This window comes from Oryctolagus cuniculus, chromosome 8 (genome assembly GCF_964237555.1).
Source record: "Oryctolagus cuniculus chromosome 8, mOryCun1.1, whole genome shotgun sequence".
NCBI lineage: Eukaryota > Metazoa > Chordata > Mammalia > Lagomorpha > Leporidae > Oryctolagus > Oryctolagus cuniculus.
Window position 1 is genome coordinate 44,624,908 of NC_091439.1, and position 25,212 is coordinate 44,650,119.

The 25,212-nt window shown below is 40.2% G+C and overlaps 1 protein-coding gene across 1 annotated transcript in view; it reads left to right on the forward strand.

Annotated features, from left to right (window-relative positions):
- The window catches only part of PRDM5 (PR/SET domain 5), a 256,431-nt gene that overhangs the window by 199,444 nt on the left and 31,775 nt on the right, over positions 1 to 25,212 (forward strand). Inside the window, 1 exon segment of the mRNA XM_070047669.1 lies at positions 1,726 to 1,811. Coding sequence (XP_069903770.1) covers positions 1,726 to 1,811 — 86 coding nt within the window.

The window sequence follows — 25,212 nt, forward strand, 5'->3', positions numbered from 1 at the left end:
GTTCATGTTGCCATTATTTTATTTTTTTTAGTTTAATCTTTTTTAAAATTCTTTTTCCTATATGGGTGGTCATCACCATTTTACAATGTTAAGTCCAAAGAGAGGGTCCTGGGTGCTTTTCCTCCAAGAGAAGGACTGGAAAGTGCAGCTCTGTGGGGCCACCAATGCATCTGGTTTCACCAGATGTTAGTGATGGAAGTCAAGAGACCAGTGCCAGGGACTATGTGACACTGTGCTGGCCTTGAGACCCAGGGATGAAGCTGCCCATTTCATGAAGTGGTGGTCAGAGGTGGGGAAAGGACAAGGAAAGGCTGGAAGAAAAGTGGTCACTGGACTGAGCAACAAGGAGCTCACCGTTGACCCAGTAAAGGAGTTCACTGAAGTAATGCACAACCAAATCCAGCAGGAGAGAGTAGAAGAGCATACACTCCCAGTCAGAAAGCCTGGCTTTGTGGGGATAGGAAGACAGAAAAATTTTACATTTACTAAAAGCAAGTATTTTGTTGCATTGACCTTTGAATGCAAAGCATACTGGCTGTTTTTAAAATTAGAACTTCTAGGGGAGATGTAATTGGTTATATCAGAAATTATGGCTGGCGCCGCAGCTCACTAGGCTAATCCTCCGCCTTGCGGCGCCGGCACACCAGGTTCTAGTCCCGGTGGGGCGCCGGATTCTGTCCCGGTTGCCCCTCTTCCAGGCCAGCTCTCTGCTGTGGCTAGGGAGTGCAGTGGAGGATGGCCCAAGTGCTTGGGCCTTGCACCCCATGGGAGACCAGGATAAGCACCTGGCTCATGCCTTCGGATCGGCGCGGTGTGCCGGGTGCAGCGCGCCGGCGGCAGTGGCCATTGGAGGGTGAACCAACAGCAAAGGAAGACCTTTTTCTCTGTCTCTCTTTCTCACTGTCCACTCTGCCTGTCAAAAAAAAGAAATTATGAATAGCTATCACTCAGTTTTACTACCAATGGTTCTTTTTAACCAATTTTCTAGAATTTCTTTGAAACTCATCCTGAGTTTCTATATATGGAAACTTTTTTGACAAAAACAAATGAACATGGGGTGGGCATTTAGACTAGTGGTTAAGACTCCTGTTATATTGAAATATATTGAAATACTCAGATTTCATACCTGGCTCTGGCTCCTAACTCTAACTTCTTGCTAATACTGATCCTGAAGGGCAGCCGTGATGGCCCAAGTAGTTGAGTTGGGTCCCTGCCACCCACATAGGAGACATTAATTGAATTCCTTTCTCCTGTCTGGGGCCTCACCAGTTCTGGTCATCGTGAGCATTGGGGGAGTGAACCAGAGGAGGGGAGTTCTCTGTCTCTCTCTGTGTCTCTCTGCCTCTCAAATAAATAAAATAAATACAAACAAAGCTTATTAACGAGCTAGTTAAATAAGGACCCTCTGAAATGAGTAGTATCGATAGAACAACTTGATTAATTTACAGCATTTCTAACCAATTCTTAAAATTAGGAAATGTAATTTGGGCTCAAGTATTAAAAGAAATGTACAACAAACCTCCTGCTGGCGAATGTTGCATACTATGACTCTAAGTGCTAAGGATTCACTGCCCTCTCCACAGGGGAAGGCCATAGTCTGTGCTCACTGGTACATGTGCTCATTGATACATTATGTGTTGGCCAGGAACTGAGTGTGTGAGGAGCAATGGCACAGGAGTTGCTTAGCTGTACATTTTTCTGACATGAGGCTTCTTTTGTTTGTAGGTGAGCGTCCCTATCAATGCCCTTACTGTGAAAAAGGATTTAGTAAAAATGATGGACTGAAGATGCATATTCGTACTCACACCAGGGTAAGATTATCTTATGCTTCAATAATATTAATCATGGAAACCATACTTTTTGTTTTATTTTATTTTAAGATTTATTTGAAAGACAGTTACAGGGAGAAGTAGAGACACACACAGTGAGAGAGAGAGAGGTCTTCCATCTGCTGGTTTACTTCCCAAATAGCTGCAATGGCTGGAGCTGAGTTGATCCAAAACCAGGAGCCAGGAGCTTCTTCCAGGTCTTCCATACGGGTGCAGGGGAGGGGTCCAAGGACTTGGGCCATCGTCTATTGCTTTTCCAGGCACATTATCAGGAGCTGGATTGGAAGTGGAACAGCTGGGACGCGAACCAGCGCTCATGTGGGTGCCGGCCTTAACCCACTGTGCCACAGCACTAGCCCTACCATACTTATTTTAAAAGAAATAAATTCAGGCCGGCGCCGCGGCTCAGTAGGCTAATCCTCCACCTAGCGGCGCCGGCACACCGGGTTCTAGTCCCGGTCAGGGCGCCAGATTCTGTCCCGGTTGCCCCTCTTCCAGGCCAGCTCTCTGCTGTGGCTAGGGAGTGCAGTGGAGGTTGGCCCAACTGATTGGGCCCTGTACCCTATGGGAGACCAGGATAAGCACCTGGCTCCTGGCTTCGGATCAGCATGGTGCGCCGGCCGCAGCGCGCCGGCCGCGGCGGCCATTGGAGGGTGAACCAACAGCAAAGGAAGACCTTTCTCTCTCTCTCTCTCTCTCTGTCCACTCTGTCAAAAAAAAAAAAAAAATTCAAAGTTACATGAGAAAATAAAAGTAATGTGCCTGAAGATATATTTATATTTATGTTTTGAGAATATTCTTTGTTAAAAAACAAAACAATAGTAAATAAATCGAACTTCCAAAGGATCCCATTCTTTGAATTCTGAAGCAATTTTCAGAAGTTACAAGGGACAAACTACCTGATAAATGGACTTGTCCATTTTAGTGGTAGAAAATATAAAGGTATTATGGTGTAGAGTAATTCACTAGCACCAGAAATATTCTTGAGTAGAGACAAGTCTACCAGCATTTGGCCACCAAGTAATACTTATGAGCAAGTCTGTCTGCAAGATAGATGTCGCAAATAATTTAGATCTCAAGGAGAGCTGAGCAAGGCAGCATGGCAGTGCTCTACAGCATGCCCAGCGCTGTGTTTTGCTCTTTTTCCTAGGACGCCCTTTGTGCTTCTGCGGCCTGTGCCTCTCACGGCACTTTGGTCATCCTGCTATAGGTGACCTTTGCACTTGGAAGTTTCTGTCTCACACGCTTTAACATTGGTCAATTTACCCTCCACCCACACAACATTTTTCTTTTAGCTCGCTTTTCAGCTTGGTACACAATTAAACATTTTCTATGAACTTTCCACGTGAGAAATGTCTGTTGTGTTAAATGGCTCTTCTTCATTCTGCTGTTTACCTCTTACCATTGCCTTGTCTTTTCATGCCTCCTTTTCAGCTTGGCCTTTTAAAAGCGCTTATGGTCTGCATTATTTTTTTTTTTTTTTAATTTTAAGAGGCATTCCTAATTGCCTTCAAAGCAATTCTGAATCAGGCCTCTCCTGGGTATTACTTTATTCTTTAGCTATAAAATTGCAACTTGAGAGGAAACAGATAGTAATAATATTCTTCCCATTATAGTAATATTCTCCCACTGCACTTCAGTTCCATAGTCAGTGAAAGCCACCCTTCTAGGTCCTGTTAAGAAAGTAGTCTTCCAGTCTTTGTGGGGGAGAAGAACGGAAGTCTCTTTACTCAATAAACCAGATTGACAGCAGGTTTCTCACTCTGTTTACAATGTCATCTTCATGTTCTACAAATTTTAGGAACTGGAGTGTATGCTAATATAAAAGTGATTTGTCAACTGTAAGTGATGCTATTTATAGTAACATGATTTAAATGTATAATATTAAATATTTATTTCACAAATGTGTATTATTCAAGAGGTTTATGTTAGATGAGTTTAGGAGTTGATTTTTTTTTATGTCAGCAGTTATCACAAAGATGTCAGTAATGTAGTTATTTAAAATATCCAACATACTTGTAATGTCACTGGTTCTTTCCTTTGTTGTTCTCAGTCTGCCTTTTGAATGACTTTATCTTTGATATCATGATTTCCATTTTTAGCATGTCTGATTCACTTCTTAACACTAATTCCCATGTAAATACTGAAACTGCCCATTTGTTCAAGCATGGAATCCTCCTTTTTGACTAAATTCTCTGAGAAATTAGTCATAGTTACTTTAAACTCCCCTTCTGACATTTCTACCTTCTGGACCATTTTTGTGGTTGCAGTGACTATTGTGTCTCTTGATAATGGGTGCAATTAGGGGGCTTTGCCTTTAATGTGCCACATAATTTTTGATTGAATTTCCAATATTATGTGTAAAAGAGTAGAGAATGAGGTAAATGCTATTTCTGCCTAGAAACAGGTTCACCTCTTCTTCTGCCAGGCTGTTAATGTGAGGGGCAGAAGCAGTCTAGTCTGTAGTAGTGTGGCTCGATTTGGGCTCTATTGTTGCTATGTTAACCATAGACTCTGTGCTCCCCTAATGATGGCTGCTGTTACCATGCTCTTCACAGCAGGCATCGGAAAGTCTTCCTCAGACACGTGAGTTCCTTTTAGTACTGCTGGTCCACCATCAGACCTTGCCTGTGCCATCTTAGGGGAATGCTGAGGTATCTTTCCCTGGCTCTAATCATAAGAGCAATTATTTATCTTACCTCTCTAGGGTTTAGGGGGATAAATTCTACCACTTAATGGCTGTAGCTTAATTTTGTGGCTGGAAGCAGAAATTATTGTACTCTGTGCCCTGTTGGTTCCTTCAGTTGGTCAAGGATGGACTTTATTTAGAGAACCATGTTGTCCCAGGCTATTTTGCTATTGCTTCTGTAAAGGGGTTTGATTTCCCTAGGTGCAGACAGGTGAGACCCCATCAGCCTCAGGCTGGGCTCTGCTGGTGCCCCTTAGACACTGGCATTTTGTGCTGTTTCTCATTTCTGTAGAGGTCTACTTCCCTTTTGTCTCACAAGAAGGAGTCAGTTTTTTGGAGGCAGTGTGTTCTCTTTAGGGAATATTGCAGTTACACATTGTGTCCTTAAACCAAGACTTTTTAAAACAATCTCAAGAAGATAGACACATTTTCCAAAGGTGAGCAGCCTTGGAGATAATTCCAGGCATGCTGCCAGACTCTCCTTTCAGGGTTCCCCAGAGAGATGGAACCAATGGGGTGCACATGTGCATGAGGGGATTTATTAGGGAAACTGGTTGGGTTGATTATGGAGGCTGAGAAGTCCCACAACATCTCTCCCAGCTGGAGATCCCTCAGTATCCATAGCATGGCTCAGAGACTGAGGGGTTGGGGCTTGGGGCACGTGAACTGAAAACCAAAAGCCAGAGAGCCTAATGTCCAAGGGCAGGACAAGAGGAGCATGTTTGGCTCCAGGAGAGAATGAGAGAGATCAGTTTGCCTTTTCTCTGCTTTTGTTCTGCCTGGCCTCCTGCAGGATTGGATGGTAAGTACCCACACTGAGAGCAGATCTGTTCCACCTCATCCACTCAGACTCATTGTCTTCTGGAAGTTCCCAGAATTAATGCTCTGCCTGTTCTCTAGGTAGTCCTTAATCCAGTGAAGTGGCTTCTAAACTTAACCATCCAATTTCTTTACATGTGTCATCTCTGTCTTCAAGGTGTTCTGGACTCCTCCAGACTCTATCAATGATGGATAAATGCAGATTCTTAACTCTCTGTTTCATGCTTCAAATCTAGTTTACTGTTTACTGCGGATCTGTGGATCACTGGAAATTATGGAACTTATTATTATCTTAGACACATTGAGCCAAAACACTCACTCTCGATGACTTGGGACACATGCTTATAGATATCTATTTTGTAAACATTAGATCCCGAAGACTTTTTTTTTTTTTTTTTTTTTTTTGGGTAACCATTTACCTCAGAAAGCTTCATGTCTTGTTTAATTATTTTGATTTTCAATGTAGAAGGAATCCGGATCAATTAGAAAGTTATTGCAGGAACTCAACCTTTTGAATGCCATTTAAAAAAAAAAAACTAATTTACTTACACAGGTTTCAGAGTTCTAAGATCACAGCTGTCCTTCCAGCCTTGTCTGTAAAAAACAACCAGATTCATTCTTATAAGACCAAAATGGAGTTGCCAGTAGTTAAAAGTAACAGCAAGTCTCTTTTTATAAATTGTTTTCTTTTCTTTTTTTCTTTTTTTTGTTTTTGATAATTTCCTTCTCCCTGTTCCTGATTCAATTTTAGTAGATTTAATAGACTTGGCCAGTTTGCACTGAGACTGTGGGTCTCTCTGCCCAAAGTAAGCTGGACTGCTTCAGATTCCTAGGATTTATCTGAGGCTTTGGGTAGTATATTCAGGTAGCCCTGGAAAACTACCCGCAAAAGATTTGACCAAAGCATCAAGCCGATGGATCATGTGGGTGCAGGGTGCAGTGTAAGAATGATGCTGGAGGAAAAAAAAAAAAAAAAAAAGATTGATTCTGTGTGAGTGAAGATGCAAGACAGGAGTAGTTTGGGGGCAGGGGTAGATGCTAAGGAGAGCAAGACACAAGAAGACTCTCCCTAGCTACCTGGAGCATTGTAGAAGATATCTGTAGCCTTGGCTGAGAACAGAAATGAGCCTACTAAGGACAAGAATCAGCGTGGAATCCACATGAACACATTAAGATACATGCATGTAGGAGTCAAATACAAACATAGGTGAGTTGATCCAAGGAAATGCTAGAGAGTGATATTTGAGTAATATGTAGGAGGTCATGCTAAGAAGATATGATTGCATGAGTGAAGTAAAGAGCTACCTAAGATATAGTTAGGGTGGCCTGTCCACTGTGACCAAATCTGAGGATGTTTGCTGAAGTCTGACTAGGGTTGACAAGCTGTGACTGAAGAGTTCATACGAATCCTGATCGTATCTTTTGTTGAATGTGATTGATTTGATTTTGAATAGAGGAGTGACATGATTGGCTGTTACTCTGATCAGGTCATTCTTTAGTGAGAATGGAAGTAGGTAACACCAGAGGCAGGAGACCCAGCAAACAGCTAAGCAGGGGTGTTGGCATTGTGACAAAGTAGGTTAAGCCACCACTTGTAACACCAGCAACCCATATTAGAGTGTGAGTTTGAGTCCTGGCTGCTCTACTTCCCATTCAGCTCCCTGCAAATACTCCTAGGAAAGCAACAGAAGATAACCCAAGTACTATCACCCAAATGGTACACCCAGATGGAGTTCTTGACTCCCAATTTTAGCCTGTTTCAGGCCCTAGCCCCAGCCATTGCAGCCACTTGGGGAGTGAACCAGAGAATGAAGCATCTTCCTCTCTCAGTCTCTCCATTTCTTTCTCTTTGTCACTTTGCCTTTCAAATACATATGTAAATGAATGAATGTTAAAAGGAGAGAGAGAGAGAGAGAGAGAGAGAGAGAGAGATTCTAGTGAGCTGGAAGGAAGATTCATGCCAGATCGTTGTGAGATTTGAAAGTAGGGAGTAGATATGAGAGATAACCTTTAAGAAATGTATTGAAAAGGCTTGGACATATATTGTGTATAGGTCGTGAAGAAGAGGGAGGGGTCAGAGATGAATCTGAGATGCCTAAAAAGGATATTTTGGGGGTTTTGTGATGTTCCACAGAGAGACCAGGAAAGATTTAGAGAAAAAGGAAAGGGGTTGTAGGAGGAGGTACTGGGTTCAGACTTACATAGGTTAAGTACTTGAGGAGTACATTCAGCTATTTCTGTTTTTATATCTAAATAAGAAGGGATTAAAATGCATTTAGTAATTTCTTTAATAAATTAACTATAATTTTAGAGGAAATTTAACTTTTTTTTTAAACTTTATCAGCTTTTATGATATGGAGACAGGATATAGGTTACTGATGCTTTTTGAAAACATTTTTAATTTGGTTGTGGATTTAGAAAATATTTTACAGTTTCTAGGGCCCGCATATTTCTTGGTGAATTTTATGTGCCTTGCCAATGAAGCATTTAAGATAAATGGCTTTAAATACCATTGTATTTTATTTGGCCCAGACTATAGACCTGCATGAAATAGGCATTCTTTTTTTTTTCTCTTTTCTTTTGTAAAAGGGAAAATCAGACAATTTGAAAAATACCTTCTGTTTCAAGGAATGGCAACATTATTTCACTCCTTTCTTTTTCTCTTTTGTAAAAAGTTCTTTTTGATGGCCATCAACCCCCTGGGCAGGATTCTCTCTGTTCTTATCCTCTGTTTAACTTGTGCTCAGGAGCTAGTCATCTCTTCTAAAACCACCAGCAAAGAAAGTGTTAAGTTTCCTCATTAGGAATACTTTGTTGGCATACCAAATGATGTTCCTCAAATAAGGCCTTGTGGCCTGGGTGTTCTAGAATATGATTAGTTCTCTGGAATTCCATGGGTTTTGAGAATAAGAGGTAAAAATTCAAAAATACATTGAATTTCATTCTCTTGGCAAGTTTATTGGATAGATTAATTATCCCATAGGAAAGCAGACAAAAGTCTTTTGTGGAATTAATTTCTATCTACTATATTTAGAGCTATAAGAGTGGAGTTATATTGATGTAAGGAATTGAATTGGCCTCAGGCATCAGACATGATTTTCCCACAGATTTTTTAATGGTACTTAGCATTCTCATTCAGTGTCTGGTACTTACATTCTTATTCAGTGTGTCTCTGTCTGACAATAGTGACAATAGTGTTTTGCAGACAGGAAGCTACTACTGCTACCCATCTAAAAACATGTGCATTAGTTGGATTAGTGATGTGGTAAGGTTGTCTCCAAAGTGGTGCCATCAGTTTGTTCTCTTCCTGTGTGCATAGTGGCACATTTTACACCAGTAAAGTCTGATTTCCTTGTCCTTGAGTATAAGCTAGTCACCATGACTTCTTTTACCCAGAAAATGAACCAGAAGTGACATTCTAGAAAGTCTGTTGCTAGGCCATAAGAAGTCTTGTAGCTTTTGTCTGCATATCTTGGGACCAGCCAACATGTTGTAAGGACCCCCAAGGAATTGCAAGAGGCCAGATGGGGACTGCACACAGCATTCAACATGACCTGCCAGCCATTTGAGTAAGACAGTTTGGATTTCTGGCCTAAGTGAGAGTTCAGGTCAGTTCAGCTGAAGCCAACAGACTGCAGCTGAAAGAAAGACTGCAAACAAGAACTGCTGCAAATCTCAGTGGATCCATATGTCTTTTAGAAATTAGTTATTTTGGCCAGCGCCACAGCTCACTAGGCTAATCCTCCGCCTGCGGTGCCAGCACCCTGGGTTCTAGTCCCGGTCGGGGCGCTGGATTCTGTCCCGGTTGCTCCCCTTCCAGTCCAGCTCTCTGCTGTGGCCTGGGAAGGCAGTGGAAGATGGCCCAAGTGCTTGGGCCCTGCACCCGCATGGGAGACCAGGAGAAAGCACCTGGCTCCTGGCTTCAGATTGGCGCAGCGCGTGGGCCGTAGCAGCCATTTGGGGGGTTGAACCAATGGAAGGAAGACCTTTCTCTCTGTCTCTCTCTCACTGTCTAACTCTGCCTGTCAAAAAAATTAATAAATAAATAAAAATATTTTTAAAAATTAGTTATTTTAAATCTTTAAACAAATAAACAAAGTATAACAATAAACATGTATCAAACAATAAACAAAATAATCATGCATTAAGTTTTGGGATGGTCCATTATGCAACAATAGATAGCTAGAACAATACACAATGTTGAATAAGTACATTTTATTTTATTTGACAGAAAGAGGTCTCTCTGTCTGCTAATTCACTCCTCAAATGCCCACAATGGCCAGGTTTGGGCCAGGGCAGAGCCCAGATCACTCATATGTGGGAGGCAGGAATCCAATTACTTGAGCCATAAGCCCTGCTTTCCAGGGTCTCTGCATTATCAGGAAGCTGGAATCAGGCACTGGAGCTGGAAATCAAAACCAGGCACTCCAGTGGGGGTTGTGGAAGTCTTAACCACTAGACTAAACAGCTATACTCTTGAGCAACTGTGATTTTAATTTTATAATATGATATTTCTATAGTTCAAAATGATTGACATCCCTGGACAGTGTTAAAGTGAGACTTACCAGACATTTCTAAACAGAAGTTAGCTGGTAGATCACAATTTACCAATGGGAACTACATTTTGTTATTGGAAAAGTATACTTCTTAAGATACAGTTTTTAAAAATATTAAGAATTATTTTAAAGGGTGTATTGTGGCATCATGGGTAAAGTTGCTGCTTGTGATGCCAGCATCCCATATGGGTGTCAGTTTGTGTCCCAGCTGTTCAGTTCTCATCCAGATCCAGTTCTCTGCTAATGGCCAAAGAGAAGCAGCAGAAGATGGCTCAAGTACTTGGGACCCTCCCACCCACATCAAAGATCCAGTTGAAGCCTCTGGCTCCTGTCTTTGCCCTGGCCCAGCCCCATTCCTTGCAGCCATCTGGGGAGTGAATCAGCAGATGGGACATATTTCTCCATATTTCTCTCTCTTTCTCTCTCTCTCTCTCTCTCTCTTTCTGTAACTGTGACTTTCAAATAAATAAATAAATAATTTTTAAAAAGGCATATACTATTCTGAAAAATAATTTAGAGGCTCAGAAATATAATATACTTTAAGACTCTAATTATATACTACTTAATCTATAGATTGAAAATCTGATAGCAAATACACTTATATAACATTGAAGTTTGTATTAATAAGTTGAATTAAGGGTTTTATTTTTAAATGTGAGCCTTATCATTAGTATGATACTGCAATGGCTGACGTGATTAGATTCACACTGTGATAACATTTTCTCTTCAATACTCTTTAGATTAAGTGACAATGAAAGGATCTAAAACTGGATTATGCAGCAGTATTAAGTCCAAACAATGCCTGTTTGGGAGGGCCAGCTGTGTAGTTTTTGGGGGGCTGGGTTCTAGCAAAGTCAGTTGCAGATAGTCTCAACTCATGACCAGATAGCTGTTTGAGGTGTGCTCTGTTCAGGACTTCCTGCTTTAACACTTCCTAGCACAAACTTCTGCTTTTCAACTTAGCAGACTTACTGTTACAATTTGTCTGTATTTCTTCCATTTAGATTTTGACCTACAGTGGACAGGAATTGTATCCTGCGCCTCTTTTTCCTCAGCATTTCTGTGCCTGGCACTTTAGTGAGTTACCAGATTTGTTGAATGAGTGAAGTGAAATGATAACAGAAGTAAACCCTATTAAGTGTCTCAAATTAACTGAGCAAATATGTAACTGAGTAAGATGTGAACCCATTCATTCATTTTTCAACAGATATTTATTGAATGTTTATCATAAACTTAATTTGCAATTCCTTCTCCCTAAGGACTTGATGACAAGCTATGAGGAGACAGGAGTGTGTGCATTCAGCAGATCAGTGATGTACCTACTTGTGTGCCTGAAGTTGTAACAACACAGAACTTGCCTTGTTTCAGTCAGGGAAGCTGAACACTGAGGACATTATTTTAAGTAACTAGTAATAAGTATGCCCAGTGATGGAGGCGGGGCAATCCTGGGTCCCAAATCTAAGTCTCATCTGAGATACTAGGATCTGAGCTGGCTCTTCCAGGCTCACAATGGTGCTTCCTTGTGACACTGGTTGTGTTCTATCAAGCTGCTCCTTTGAATTTCTCCATATATGTATGATGATTGCAGTTCTATCTTAGGCCATTCTTGCCATCTGGCTCTGAAGACTTTGCTCTCAGAGGTGTACCTGCCAAAGAGGGGAGCCAGAGGGCTGCGGTCCTCTGATGAAGCCATAATCACTATATTTATCCACCCTAACACACCTGACTGATAAAACTCTGGTGGGCATTGCACCACAGGCCATACCATGAACCATGTATTATTCCCTAAGCTCCACCCTGAAGTGCCTGGCTTATTCCTCTCTGAGCAAAACATAATGTGGAAATGAATGAGAATGATGTTATTTAGGGAGTAAGATTAGAGCTCATCTCATTTTTTGCAAAAGAAGCAGATCACTTGCCAACTGAAGTACTCTATTATTAAATGAAATCACTTTAAAACTAATCTCTATCACTGTGCCAAGGCTTTGAGAGTTTGACCATTGAAGCACTGACTCTTGTGGACCCTGGGATACTTTGTTTGTTCTGCAAATGTTTGTAAACTGTATGCCAGGGCTGTGCTAAGCATTAGGGATACATGGTTGAATAATAGAGGAGAGGATTCCTGGGAGTTTTGGGTAATTTCATGTGGGTAGATTTCCACATATATAGAGCTTGTGGTGGGAAAAGAGGCTTCTGGATAGAACAGAGAACAATTTTAAAGAGTCTTTGGATTCTGGATGGAAATGTTGAGAAGCCCATGAAGGTTGGTGATCTCAGAGTTTTGACTTTTTCAAATCTCATCAACTACTTTGGGTCTAGCTGATTACTGGCTGGAAGGAGCCCCACCAGTCACAAGTGGATTTCTTCTGAAGTGAGGGATTGCTCAGTTCTCCGGTAGTCCTCGGAGCTTGATGGTCCCCTGCACTCTCCGCAGCCTGCTGATAGTTTTTGATGATCCTGAACAGTTGGTTTTAGGCAGTGAGAAGAATATGTTTCAGTAGGGGAATCCCATTTTACTCCCTGCAGAAATTGCAGAGCCTTTGCCTGTTCTACACCCAGTGCTTGAGAGTGAGGAATCAAACATCTGTGCCTACAATCAAAAACTACCTCCCCTGCCTCCTGTAGATCCCACAGGAGAGTTTTAGTGTTTTCAGTGAACACCCTTCCCTGCCCCAGTGGGGCACAGCAGGTCAAAGGTAAATGTCCTATATGTGCCTTTCTGTCACATAACTCTTCAGGAACTATCCCACAACTAGAATCCACTCCATGTTTTAACTGAGGACCTGCTGAAGTTTTGGAGCTCACTATCATTTGCATATACGAGTCATGTAAAATTTAGACAAAATTTTGTTTGGACTATTTACAGAATATTTAGTTAAGCAATTTATTGCTGTTTTTCTGAACCATAAGAATCAATGTCATATCCCTGTGGTATAAGTTGGAAGTACTTAAGACAACACATGGTCTTTCTTGACTATCTCACGTAATGTCTTAAAAATTAAAAGCAAAAGAATTTATCTTAGGGAACTCTGTGGCAGTTTCCATTTAACTCTGCTCAACAATAACTTCAAAGAGCTGTTGCATATATAAAGAACTCCTGATTAAAGAAACTTTCTTGGACTAATTCAGTATGTTTCTAATTGTAACTCTTTAAGATTTAGAAGAGCATACATTTAGTTTCAGTTGGCCAACTAAGTTTTGTTGAGTCAGCTTCTATGTTATACTCTGTGTATGAAGGGACAGTTAAGAAACAGTTGCAGCCCTTTCAGAATCTAGGGAGGGGACACAGATGGAACATGATTAGGGGCAGGATGGAAGGATCCCAAGGGTGCTTTCAGGACACCTGGGAGGGGCACCTGCCTCGGAGCAGAAGGAAGGTGCAAGGGACAGGAAGTGTTTCAGCTTCTCTGGGAGCAATCCATGTTCTGTCTTCATCTTGAGGTTTTATGAGACGTACACTCATACTTCAAGTTCTAAGAAGTCCAGCGCTGGGGACATATCCTGGAGTTTAACCTAACACTTGCCAGGACAATTTGAGCTGAATGAGTGAATGAGTATGTGTGTGGCTTCTACTGACAGCTTGTAGGATTAGTGTTTGCAAAACACAATAAGAAATGCTGATCTAATCCATCTCATGTATGGCTGCAACAATACTTAAAAAGGTCAACTTGTGTCATGTGTCTTAGTTACTAAAGTACAAACAAACCCTACTGTGGCTCCCCATGGCCTACAGCTCATCCAGTTCACTGAGCTGAAAGTCTCTGTCCGCTGGTCTGGCTGTGCCACCTGCTGCCTCCCTATCACACCCCCTTCTCTTACTGAGCATGGACACTTTCTGAGCTGCAGCCATTCTAGGTCTCCTTCCAAAGTTAGCCACATAACATTTTCCCATGAGAATATTATGATTGGAAAGTATGGTTGATCCAACTCCTTCATTTAGAAATGAGTAAATTTAAGTCAAAAGATGTTACAGACTTGGTATAGCTAATTTTCCCAGTTCACTTCAACACATTTGAGAGTACAAATGAAATAACCTATGTTTTCTAGCTCTCCCTCACCCACTCTCTTCTTGTGGGGGATCTTACCTCTCCTTAGAGCTCCTGGGCACTATCACTTCTCTGCAGCCATCCTGTGGCCACGTCCAGGATGTCCTGTACTAACACATTAATTACACCACAGTAGCCCAGCTTATTCCTTCTGTATCACTGTTTTCTTTTTTCCTTGGAGCTTAGTTCACATCTTTATTCAGTGATTCTTCAATACAATTGCAGTTAAATGATTTTAAACTTTATACCTTTTGGTATTTATGTATCTGTTATGCGAAATAGAGACTTACTAAATAATTCTTGATAACATGTTGAAAGGACAAAGTTGTTAAGACCTGGTCTCAACCACCAGGAGTTCCCTGCCTGCCCAGCAGGGGAGATGGACACTTGTGTTGTTAGCTTAGTCATTCATACCCAGAACCAGGAAAAGCATGATGCAACAATGGAATATGAAACAACAAAGCAGTCTTCTTAGCTCAAGGTATGAGTTTACTGAGGAAGTCTGAATTAGACCAGAAAGCATGATCATGGTTTCCTATGAAAAGGAGCTGAGTTGGGGAGAGAGCACACTAGATCTACTGAGTGCTGTGTACAAGGGTGTGAAGTTGTTCCTGTGCATTATTGAGAAACCCAGAATAGTAGAGGTCAGTGTGTGTGTTGGGGAGATTAGGAGCCTAAGTGGGGGAAAGACAGGTATGGCAACACTGTGAGGTGCTTTCTGTGCTGAGACAGGAAATCAGGGTTGGTTCTGTAGGTACTAACAATTAAGCAGTCTTTTATTAGTTTCTCAGTTAAAGAAGTTAGTGATAAGATAAGTAGTGATTTTAGGTGTTCCCTGCTTAGTGGAAATACAAAAATAAAAAAGACAAATGTTGAACTTATCTTTTAAAAATTTTTCTATCACAATATTTTAACATTACAAAAAATGATCTTACAGATTGAGATTAATAAAAATATGACTCAATTTCTAAGGCTTTAGTTTTGCTATTGCTACTATGAAAATAAAATATGGTGGACAACATTTATGTGACCTATTTTGAATGCAGCCTGGAGTCATAGAAATACCATGTTTGGAGAAGGTATAGTTGATCCGACTCCTTCAAATAAAAATGAGTGAACTTAAGTCAAAAGATGTCACAGACTAGGTGTAGTTAATTATGCAGGAACTTTCTCCTTACAAGTTCTTCTGTTGACATTATCTTCCCTTTAGTTGTAAAAGTAAAAGGAAACTGAATAATAGTTTAGACCAGTGTCACAGTCCTTTGTTACTATGACAAAATACCCAAAGTTGGGTATGTTATAAAGAAAGGAGGTTTCTTTAGCTCACAGGTGTGGAGATATTCAATAGCATGGCCCCAGCATCTGCTCAACTCTAATGAGGACCTTCTGGCTACCTCAAAACATGGGTGAGAGCAAGTGCAAGACGGAAAGAAATAGAATGTTCTTTCTTTATTGCCAGGTTCCCTACCAATAAGCAAAATATATTTTTTTTTCTTAAAAAAGAGAACTTCAGTTAATTAAATCATCTCCTCCATGATTTCCTCAACCTATAGCTAGGTCAGGGACTCCTTGTCTGTTATATACATTCTAATACTTTGTACATTGTATTATACTGACCTATAAGGAATAACTTTCTCTCTCAAATTGTATATCCCTTGAGAAAATGCCTTGCTTTTCTGTGGACCTATAGGGTCCAGCTGGCTGTCAGCACGTACTAGGAACTCATGGCTATTTGGTTAAGTGACTGTACAGGGTCACAGTCATGGGATTTTAAGTCAGAAGTGTTTTAATGCAGCTGTCCATCAAGGGAAACTCAAGGGGCTCCTGTGCCCATTACTGCCTGTTCTTGAGAGGGACTGTGTACCATGGTATCAGAGAACATCCCATCTCCCTGACTTGGGTAGTCCCATCTATAATAATAATATAGTTGTTTAAGGGATGTCTGCTGAACTCTTTCATGAGCTTAGTATACATATTAACAAAGAGACTGTGTAGAGCAGTTTGCAGATTTAGCTAAAATAAAACTCTATAAATATTTAGCATTTAAGATGATTGCTGCTTTACCAGCACTGTATTATCTTTAGACTTTAATAACATACTTCAGAATTTAAAGGAAAGAACATGCTGTCTGAAATGTATAGAGAGTTTTTCTTTGTTTTTAAGATAGGCAATATACAATTAATTTTTAAAAGGAATGGGACCATTATTTGTGGAAAATATATTTTTTCTTTACTATTTTGTGTCTACAACATAATTTTATGTTCATCTTGCACTCTTTTCACAGGATTTTAATCACTAAACTATCATAACAATTTTGAAATAAAGAGCTACCTGTTTATATGAAAGTTCCATTTATGGATTCCAAGTACAGAAGTAAATTGAGTTGGATAGATGATTTTTTCCTCACAAAATTACCCAGTTATATTTTCAGCTTGTATTCCATTTTATGTTTTGACTTACATGATTTATTTCTGTTTATATTGTGATGATAAATAGAAGAAAGCAGGTTAATACAATGCATAAAATACCCTTATGGAGTTCTTATTTATGTCCATGATTGTGATAGCAAAATCCTGTGACACAGGTTTGACAACTCATGTTACAAATGAGGAAAATAATACTTTGAGAGGTTGAGTTGCTTGTCCAGAGTTACCTGCGTAACTAGTAATGGGCAACACCAAGACTGGGAATTAGGTATCTTCATCTTTAAAGATCATATTCCTTAATACTATGTAAGCAACCATCATGATGCCCTGAAGGATAATGTTATGTATTAAATGAACCAATCTTTCAGAGAAATTCTAAATTCAGAATTTTCATCCAATTTGATAGCAAATCCTTGCAACAAAAGTTTTCTCTGGGGTGCTCTGACCCCAGTGCATGGTCTTCAGGGTTCGTGCTCTAAGGTTTGTTGCTGGAGAGTACTCCAGGAAGACTGCAATGGAGGCATTCCTTAAGGAAAACCCTCCAACATACCAGCTGGACTTCTTTGGCCGTGTTCCCTTCACTTGCACTGCATAAGATATTTTCTGTAAAATCTTTTTATATTATGAAAGTCAACAAGGAAGGATATTTCATGTTCCTTGTATCCCATCAAAATAAGTGAAATTTCAGTGTTGAGAGATTTACACTCACATTTTACCTAAATCCCTCATATTGCAGTCATTGGAAGTGAAAATATCATTCTTGATATGAGAGTCTTTCACATCTTTGAGATAGCTATTTTTATTATGTTTTTTCCAGGAAGACCCAACTATGCCAATGGTGACTCACAGTGGGTCACAAGGCAAATTGACGGTTCAACATCTATGGTCAGGCCAATGAATTATGATTTTTAAAGATCTGTTAGGCCTCTTAGTTATGCTGCCCTATCAAGGATGTTACAGCTTTTTGGTTTTTTTTTTTTTTTAATTGCTTATTTATCTGAAAGGCAGAGTTACAGTGAGAGAGGGAGAGACAGAGAGATCTTCCATTCTCTGGTTTGCTCCTCAGATGGCCACACTGGCCAGGGTTGGGCCAGGCCAAAGTCTAGTGCCTGGAACTCCATCTAGGCCTCCTATGTGGGTGGCAGGGCCCAAACACTTGGGCTATCAAAGTAGTTATGATTTTTTTTAAAAAAGAAAATGCTTTGATTTCAGTGTTTCTAAGCATTATGTGATGAGATTCTTAAATTCATTAAGGAAACAGAGGGCTTTAAGCCAGGGAAGGATATTCATTGGGCATGAGTTGAAAATATAGCCATGGGGCGGGCACCACGGCTCAATAGGCTAATCCTCCACCTAGCAGCGCCGGCACACTGGGTTCTAGTCCCGGTCGGGGCGCCGGATTCTGTCCCGGTTGCCCCTCTTCCAGGCCAGCTCTCTGCTATGGCCCAGGAGTGCAGTGGAGGATGGCCCAAGTGCTTGGGCCCTGCACCCCATGGGAGACCAGGAGAAGCACCTGGCTCCTGGCTTCGGATCAGCGCGGTGCGCTGGCCGCAGCACGCCAGCCGTGGCGGCCATTGGAGGGTGAACCAACGGCAAAAGGAAGACCTTTCTCTCTGTCTCTCTCTCTCACTATCCACTCTGCCTGTCAAAAAAAAAAAAAAAAAAAATATATATATATATATATAGCCATGGATGTTTCTTTTGGTTCATTTAAAAGGGTGCTATTCTTTGATATCTTCATTTTTACTGTAAGTGAGGTAGCTCATGGTTCTAAGAACATGAATATCATTTGTAATTTGACACCAACCCATATATACACTGAAGTAAAATCTGCTTATCCCGAAAAGCATTGAGGCTTAGCTGTTTCTTTGCTCATTTTATGCTTAAAACTGAGTCCTATGTTCTGAATCAAATATGTTTTGGTAAAGAAGAAATCATCTCCTTCTAGGGTTCCAGAGCCATGCCTTTTCAGGCAGGCTTTAGTTCCAGTTTCTGAGGAATATTTAAATTATTTTTAACTTTAATTTATTTATTTGAAAGAGAGACAGAGCTCCCTTCTTTTAATTCACTCCCCAACTGGGTCTGGGCTAGGCCAAAGCCAAGAGCTGGAAACTCAAACTAGGTCTCCCATGTGGGTGGCAGGAATCCAATTACTTGAGCCTGAGCCATCACTTGCTGCCTCCCAAGGTGCATATTGGTAGAAAGTTGGAATGGGTAGTGGAGCTGGGACATGAACCCAGGCTCTCAATATGCGATGTAGGCATCGTAACTGCTAGGCCAAATGCCCACCCTGTGAGGAATATTTAAATATACTGCTTATAAAACTGTATTTTCTAGCTTCAGTTCATTTCTTGCCTTCAGCTCTGTTCTCAGTTTTCAAGTACCTTTCTTTATCCCACATTTTCAGATTTTCTGGTCAAATTATATTTGTTGCGTTATTTTCTATTTAGTATATCTTTCCAACTAAAAAATGGTAGTATGGATGTTAGCTTTTCTTGTGACCTCAATTCTTTTCTAAGGGAGTATTTGTGTATGAATATTAGGAGGCTAATGTCATACATCTAGTGTAACCCTAGACAAAGTGTGTTGGGGTTAGGGGATCAGCTGTTGCATGGTAGAAAAGTGGAAGATAAGAATTTAGACAAAGCTTCAGTTCCAGCATGTCACATCCCTGCAAAATGAAAGCATTCATGTAAAGAAGAAGTCAACTGGTCTCTTTCTTCATGAACATTTGCATACTGTTAAAAATAAATGTTCTCTGAAATCATCATTGTATGGAATCAGAATCAGAAAGAATATATATACTCTATATATATATATAAATAATTTCATTTCCTGTGTCATTATATGTTCAAGACTGTGAATGGAAATAATAGGAACCAGAATTGAGAACAATTTCTGAAATACATTTTCATCACCAAATGTTATTTATTTATACTGTAAAGACACATCAGGCAGATAGATTGTTTTCCTTTTCTTCTATAAAACTGATTTACAGTAATTACTATGGTGCTGATTGCCTGTAGCCTTGGTGCTGGATTGCAGCAGATGAATGGGATAGATTAGTGACTTGAGATTTGATGTTCTGGAAATCATGAAGCAGGAGGAATGGGCAGGAGACTCTGGGGATTAGAAGCCAGATCTGAAGCCTTTCATCCCAGGGTCAGTGTTTGAGCTGGGGCAAGTTGTGAGTGACACAAACCACTCATCCAAGGAGCAGTTGTTAATCATGATGAAAAACTGACAGCACTCTGATGCTCTTCAATGAAACGTGCAGAGTATAAAGTACTTTGTGTTTTGGCTTCAGCAGGAAGTGACAGGCATTTGAAAACCTCCTTCACCTTTAAGACTACTCTTGAGGCTCCCAGGGTGCCTGACTGCCCAGTCCTATAGCTTGGGCTCCTGGACTTGACCTGGATCTCAGAATTCTGGTGTATTCTTGAAAGATGCTGGTTGGATCCTGTACAGAAGCTTAGCACTTCAGTGAGGGCAATCCTAGGAGCTTTCACAGGACTATTGTTTCTCTCTCTTTCTCTCTCTCCTGTCTCTCTCTCACACTTAAACACACACACACTATGTATGCATACATATCATACATATGTATCATGTATTAGCATATATAGGCCCATATACTTTTCTTGGATACTGCTATTGTTTGCTGTTTGAGCTACTCATTCTATTCAGTGACTGGATGTATTTGGTTCACTCTGCCTATATAAATTGACATTGCCATTTTGCTGGACTATAATCTGCCTGACTGCCTTGGATCTATTATACATATTTGGCTTTGTAGAAGCAACAGAGTGAATGGACTGAAATTAACATGTGTTTTTAGACAAGTAAGCAGTGTACCATGTCATTGCCAAAAAAATGACATTCCACCTAGAATATAGTCTTTAACATGCGGGACAGTTTATCACCAAATAATATATGACTCAGTGACTGGATTGTGAATTTTTTAAATATTAAATTCTGTTTCTGTTTCCCCATGGGCAGGACATGAGTGAGTTTTCCAACATCTGTCTAGTTAAGAGCCATTGCCTATGCTGCGGCTGCTACATGCTAAATGTCTGTTCCTTTTCATGCAATACCGGGCTTAATGCCCTAGAGGACTGGCTGACTTCCCGCCCCCTCCCTACCTTGTGTCTTGAGATGGCCAGTCTATATTCTTTTACTTGTGTCTGGAGAGAGATCCTTTGGATACTGGTTGTGTATTTTGAGAAGAGTGACAAATGCACTCACTGAATTCTTTTGAGTGTTTGAATCTCATTGTGGATTAGTTCCTCTATGTGCCATACAAGGATTCTGTTAACTGAATCTTAGGCCAAGCATATTATTTATGTTGACTTGAAACAGAGAATACCTGGCTACTAGTAGAGAAACATTCGCAACTGTACTTATATGAGAAGAAAGAATAAATTGCTAGGAGATTCTACTTGCAGATTTCTTCTTACATGCTTGCATGCTCTGCGCAAGGTCCAGTATGTCTAAACCTAGGAACAAAGAATTGAAAAAAGTGTGCAAAAGAGGTGATTCAAAATTGAGATGTGTGACTTTGTGAGGTTCTCCGTGTTTTAGAATGTGGCAGAAACAAGGAAATTGCTTCAAAATCCATTTTTTTACCTAATATATTCTGAGACAATGAGCTGCAAAATTTCTCAGTAACCTGGATAGCTCCTAAGTAGCTCTCTCTGTCAAACTGTTCTTTACAACAAAACAAAAAACAACTCATGGATAGAAACAGCATTTTGTTTGGCTCACGCCAGAACGCAGCACTTCATAATGAGGTGCTCTCTTCTGACTCCCTCCCCCACAACCCTATTCACTCTTCATCGCAGTACCTCCAGCGCCCTGGCCTGGTGTCAGCTGGGATGAGAATCCCTTTTCCAGTGGGAGCTGTCTGCCCAAGGGCAAGGACTGTACAGTTCCCCAGTAACTGAGTTCCTTCCACCACTGAGGTTTAAGTATGGGATGGGTGGAAAGATTGTGTTAGCAAAAGTCTTTCTATTTAGTGCTTTGTCGTATCCAGTGACAGCTGATCAACCTGCAGGGGTGAAGCAGACAATCCTCTAGATGCTTTCCAAGTCGGCTATTGCAGTGGCTGTTTTTCCTGGATTCAGATGATGCTATTTAATACAGAAACTGACTTGGCACCATCTTGCTCAGAAAATGCCAGCCTTAGTTTGCTCCAAACTGAGGGGTTGCCCAGGATGTTGTTGGACTTTAAGGGCTCAAATCTGACTAACCCTAAGCAAACAGAGATGGTTGGTCATATTTGTGATTGTTCTTAAAATAAATTGATAAAAGATTCCTTCTCAAGGAAAACGCTGAACCTCAAACAAACAAAAGCAAGGTCACCACTGCCTATATGTTTTTAAATTTTTCAAATTTCAGTTTTTTAAAAATGAAATCCAATTTGTTACTGATTACTGTTGATTGTTTTGGAGGCAGGAATGGATCTTTGCAGAGCTATGAAGTCTCTACCTACCTCCTGGTGACTGTGGCACAGCAACAGAGATTACAAAGCTTTTCATAAACACTCATTTGTGAAGGAGAATTGAGCTCAAATTTGCTTACCAGAAACCCTGTATCTGATAAAAAGGGTAAATAAAAAATATTCTGTTACCGTTGGAATTTACCTTTGGAATTTAAAAAATGTTAATAATGGTAATCAAACTTGGAAATTGAAAATATTCCTGTGTACTACAGTATTCCTGTTGTGTCATCTTTTTTCTTTTTAAAAAACTTTTAGGCCGACTTGACTTTGTCAAAACATTTTATGATTTTTGAGCAAATTCAAATCTAGCGAGATCTCTGCCAGGCCCACTACGGAATCCTCACCTGAGCAAATAGACAGGCTGTTTTTTTTTTTTTTTTTTTTTTTTTTTTTTTTTTTTTTTTTTTTTTTTAATGTTTTCAAGGTTTGAAAGGGGCAGGTTCATGCTGCTGCCTCCCTGCCATCTGTGCAGTGTGTTGACTCAGAGCTGTAATTTATATTGATGATATGATTTCCTCCGACTTCTGCCTGCTCCTTGATGGTTTTGTTTCACCTGTTGACATGAACTTGGCTGAAATCAGTGCTCTGTGGGCCTTGGGTGAATTAGCTGCATGTGTGATAGCACCTTTCTGGTGTGTTCTTATTATTTTCAAAATTATGTAATGGAATAAGTATGTTATTTCTTTAGAATTAGATATCCCTTTTCTAAGAGTTGGCATTTACATAATTCCTTTCTCCTACAGACCCCTGCATAAACTTTATGGTTTTATTCACAGACAGATTACACCTGCCACCCTCACATATGTCAGAAAGCATGCTTGTTATTTTTGGCACTAGGCAAGTTGAATTAATTCAATTCTCTGTGGACTGGTTGGATCTGCCTTTTAAATGTAAGAGCGTACAACTTTATTGAAGTCTCACTTTACATCATTCTCTGAACCCTTTCATAATGCCCACCAACTGACAAGGGTATTTGGTGTTTACTCTGTGCCATCTTCAAACTCTGTGAGAACAGGAGGTGAAAGTTGATGGACAAGGACACCTCCATCTCCTCTGTCTCTCCTGTCTTTGCAGCTCTTCTGTACCTTCTGGGTGATAAGGGTTACATCTTAAACCTTTTTGTGTCTTCAGTAGTGCCTCACTCCATGCTTGATGGATAATTTTTCAGATGAATTTATTCTCCACTACATCATTTAGTCATGAGAATTATCTTGATTGCTGTCAGATCCTTTGTAAATAAAGCTTGAAACATTTAAGCTAATTGGTACATAGATTTTTAGGAAAAGACTTTTGCAGGGGAAATAAGTGCTGTTTTTCTTCCTAAGTCTGCCTTTGGTGCTGTGTAGCTTTCTGTTTCAGGGACTCTATATGTGTAGAGAACATTCCATTTCTAAAGGAAACACAAAATAATGTAGACTGTCTTAAATTTTTAAGACTTACACCTCTGCTTTCACAACTCTGACAATTTGTTTTTGTATTTGACTTCCATTCTATTATTTGAAACTCAGTATTTTGCCTTGGACACTTCATATCTGTGTGTGTATTTATTTATAAGTAATGTTTTTATCTTTTCAAAATAATCTTTATATTTTTTACCTTATTTAGTTTCCTTATTTTACTTTTATATGTCCTTATGTTTTCATTGTAATTTGTTTTATATTTCAAACTTTGATTCATAATTTTTGACACTGAGTATAACTTCTATCTGAAAATAAAATTTTCCTGTCCATATAAATTGGTCTTCTGTGTAAGATTTCTGAAAAAGATCTAAACAATTATTAATTATGCAGGGAAAGAAGCAGGGTTTTTTTAGATAATTTGAATAATGACATTTTACCAGCATTCCTATTTTTCTAAGGATTACAAAGGACATTCTTTACAATGTACAAGTCTCACATTGTTCTCAGAATTTTACCAGCAAATATATTTTCAGCTCCCTTTATAACTTTCTTCATGTGCATAAGAAAAATGTTGCTGTCCAGAAGGCTTGCTTCCATTTTTACATCTGGAGTTCTTAGACTTTGAATTTTTTTCCTCATTGCTATAGTATTATGCCTCTGTGTGAGCTAAAAGGATTTTCTGTCAGTAGAACATGACCACTAGAATATGGTATAGTGATTGGCAAGATATAGATAGTGGAATGATTTCATCCTTAACCAAAAACCCAACAGAAAAGGTATTACGATGAGGTTATTTCTTAGATCACATAAGAATTTCAGAACAAGGGCCATCCCGTGGTTGGTTAATGCAATGGCTCCTCAGTGACACCGCTGCCTCTTTCATCTCCTGGCACTGTCAGCCAATTCCAGCAACACAGCTTACACTGTCTGCATCCACATGTAGAAGAGTCCTTTTCCAGAAGCCCCCTATTAGACTTACCTGTCTTCTCAGTTATCACAGTCTGCAAGTGCTTCTGTCTAAATCCACATTGAAAGGAGAATGGAATTACCATCAGTGACTTAGCCCATCAGAACCCAGACATGCCTGCCAATTAGAGTCACTGGGGGTCCTTTACAAAATGTCAGATCTGGAGTGAGTATTTAGCCTAGCAGTTTAAGACACCACAGTGCACATCAGAGTAATTGGGTTTACTTTGCAGTGCCAGCTCCTGACTCCTGAATTCTTCCTATCAGTGCAGACCCTGTGAGGCATCAGTGGTTGCTGACTGATTGCTTTTCTAACAGCCGCATGGAAGACCACGCTTGCCCTTCCTGCCTCTACCACTCCAACCAGACTCTGGCAAATTCCTAACTATTTCAGGCACCTGGGGAGTGAACCAGAGAATATGAGCTCTCTCTCTCTCTCAAAAGATTATATATATATATATATATATTAGAAATTATATGTATTATATATGTTTTCTATGTCTATCTATCTATCATCATCATCATCTACCTATCTGTCTCTCAAATCAAAAAAGAAAAGAAAAAAAAGCTAAAGCTCGAGCACAGCCAAGACCGTGAAATCAGTTTTTGGAGATAGCTCACAGGCATCAGCATAAGGCGCCTCAGCTTCCAACGTGCAGGCAGGTTTGGAAGCCAAACCGAGCCCAATGGACCCAGCGTGGCTGGGAAGTGTGCTGCCATGAGCTTAACCAGTAGTTCGGCTCCAGGACAGAGAAAGGGAGAAGGGACTTAAGGAGGAACCTAGCAGAGCCATTCCAGACACAGGCCTTGGGCTAAGAGCTCCTTATTTTGAGTTCCTGGCATTTCTGCCCAACTGGGAAAGCTTGGTCTTATTTTTTAAATGATTGTTTCTTCATCTGGAAAGTGAGAATAACCATAGCAAATCTGCAGCACAGCTTAGCAATTAAATGGAAAATAAAAGATGCTTAGCGTCCCCAGAGTTTT